We start from the raw sequence: 445 nt of genomic DNA, 5'->3' as shown, positions 1-445 counted from the left end.
ATGGGTGCTCCTCTCAAGGCCTAAGTAAATGCAGCCATTGTTTAGTTGTCAAAGTATTATTTTGAAAGTTAAGCGTGATGTTCTGATTTTGTGTTTTTCAGCTCATCCTTGAATTATTAAAGAGGATGGATGAGGTTGACTGTAAAAGCTATCCAGGCTCATTTACGTTTCCAACAGACGACTACAAACCTCATGCATGAAGAGGTGGGTAATGGTGATGACAGGATATTTTACATGAAGACAGAATGTCTCAATAGCTTAGATGTCAAACAGATCTTTCTGCTAGAGGACAGACAGTCTTTAGGTTTCGCTACTTACCCCAAATTAGTTATTCTTACTATCAGATGCAGAAATGTATAAGCCGTAGGAGCTACATTTAAATGTAAAACTGATAATGAATGCATGAAAATAAACTTTACCTGGGTTTTATGACAGGACCTAGATG

General features: G+C 37.3%; 2 protein-coding genes across 3 annotated transcripts in view; one reads left to right on the top strand and one right to left on the bottom strand.

Annotated features, from left to right (window-relative positions):
• Positions 1-200, top strand: part of LOC116673469 (uncharacterized) — a 1,782-nt gene extending 1,582 nt beyond the window's left edge. Inside the window, exon 3 of the mRNA XM_032505824.1 lies at positions 102-200. Within this exon, the coding sequence (XP_032361715.1) occupies positions 102-200 (99 nt within the window). The remainder of the gene's footprint in view (positions 1-101) is intronic.
• Positions 1-445, bottom strand: part of zgc:113263 (uncharacterized) — a 46,616-nt gene that overhangs the window by 17,688 nt on the left and 28,483 nt on the right. The window contains exon 1 of one of the 2 annotated variants that reach the window (XM_032504763.1): positions 420-438. The exons of the other annotated variant lie outside the window; for it this stretch is intronic. The gene's annotated coding sequence lies outside the window, so the exon portion shown is untranslated. Of the gene's footprint in view, positions 1-419; positions 439-445 lie in introns of those variants that run through there. 2 annotated transcript variants of the gene reach the window in all.

This window comes from Etheostoma spectabile, chromosome 23 (genome assembly GCF_008692095.1).
Source record: "Etheostoma spectabile isolate EspeVRDwgs_2016 chromosome 23, UIUC_Espe_1.0, whole genome shotgun sequence".
Lineage (NCBI taxonomy): Eukaryota > Metazoa > Chordata > Actinopteri > Perciformes > Percidae > Etheostoma > Etheostoma spectabile.
Note: the sequence above shows the minus strand (reverse complement) of the source record. Positions and strands in the feature narration are given on the sequence as shown.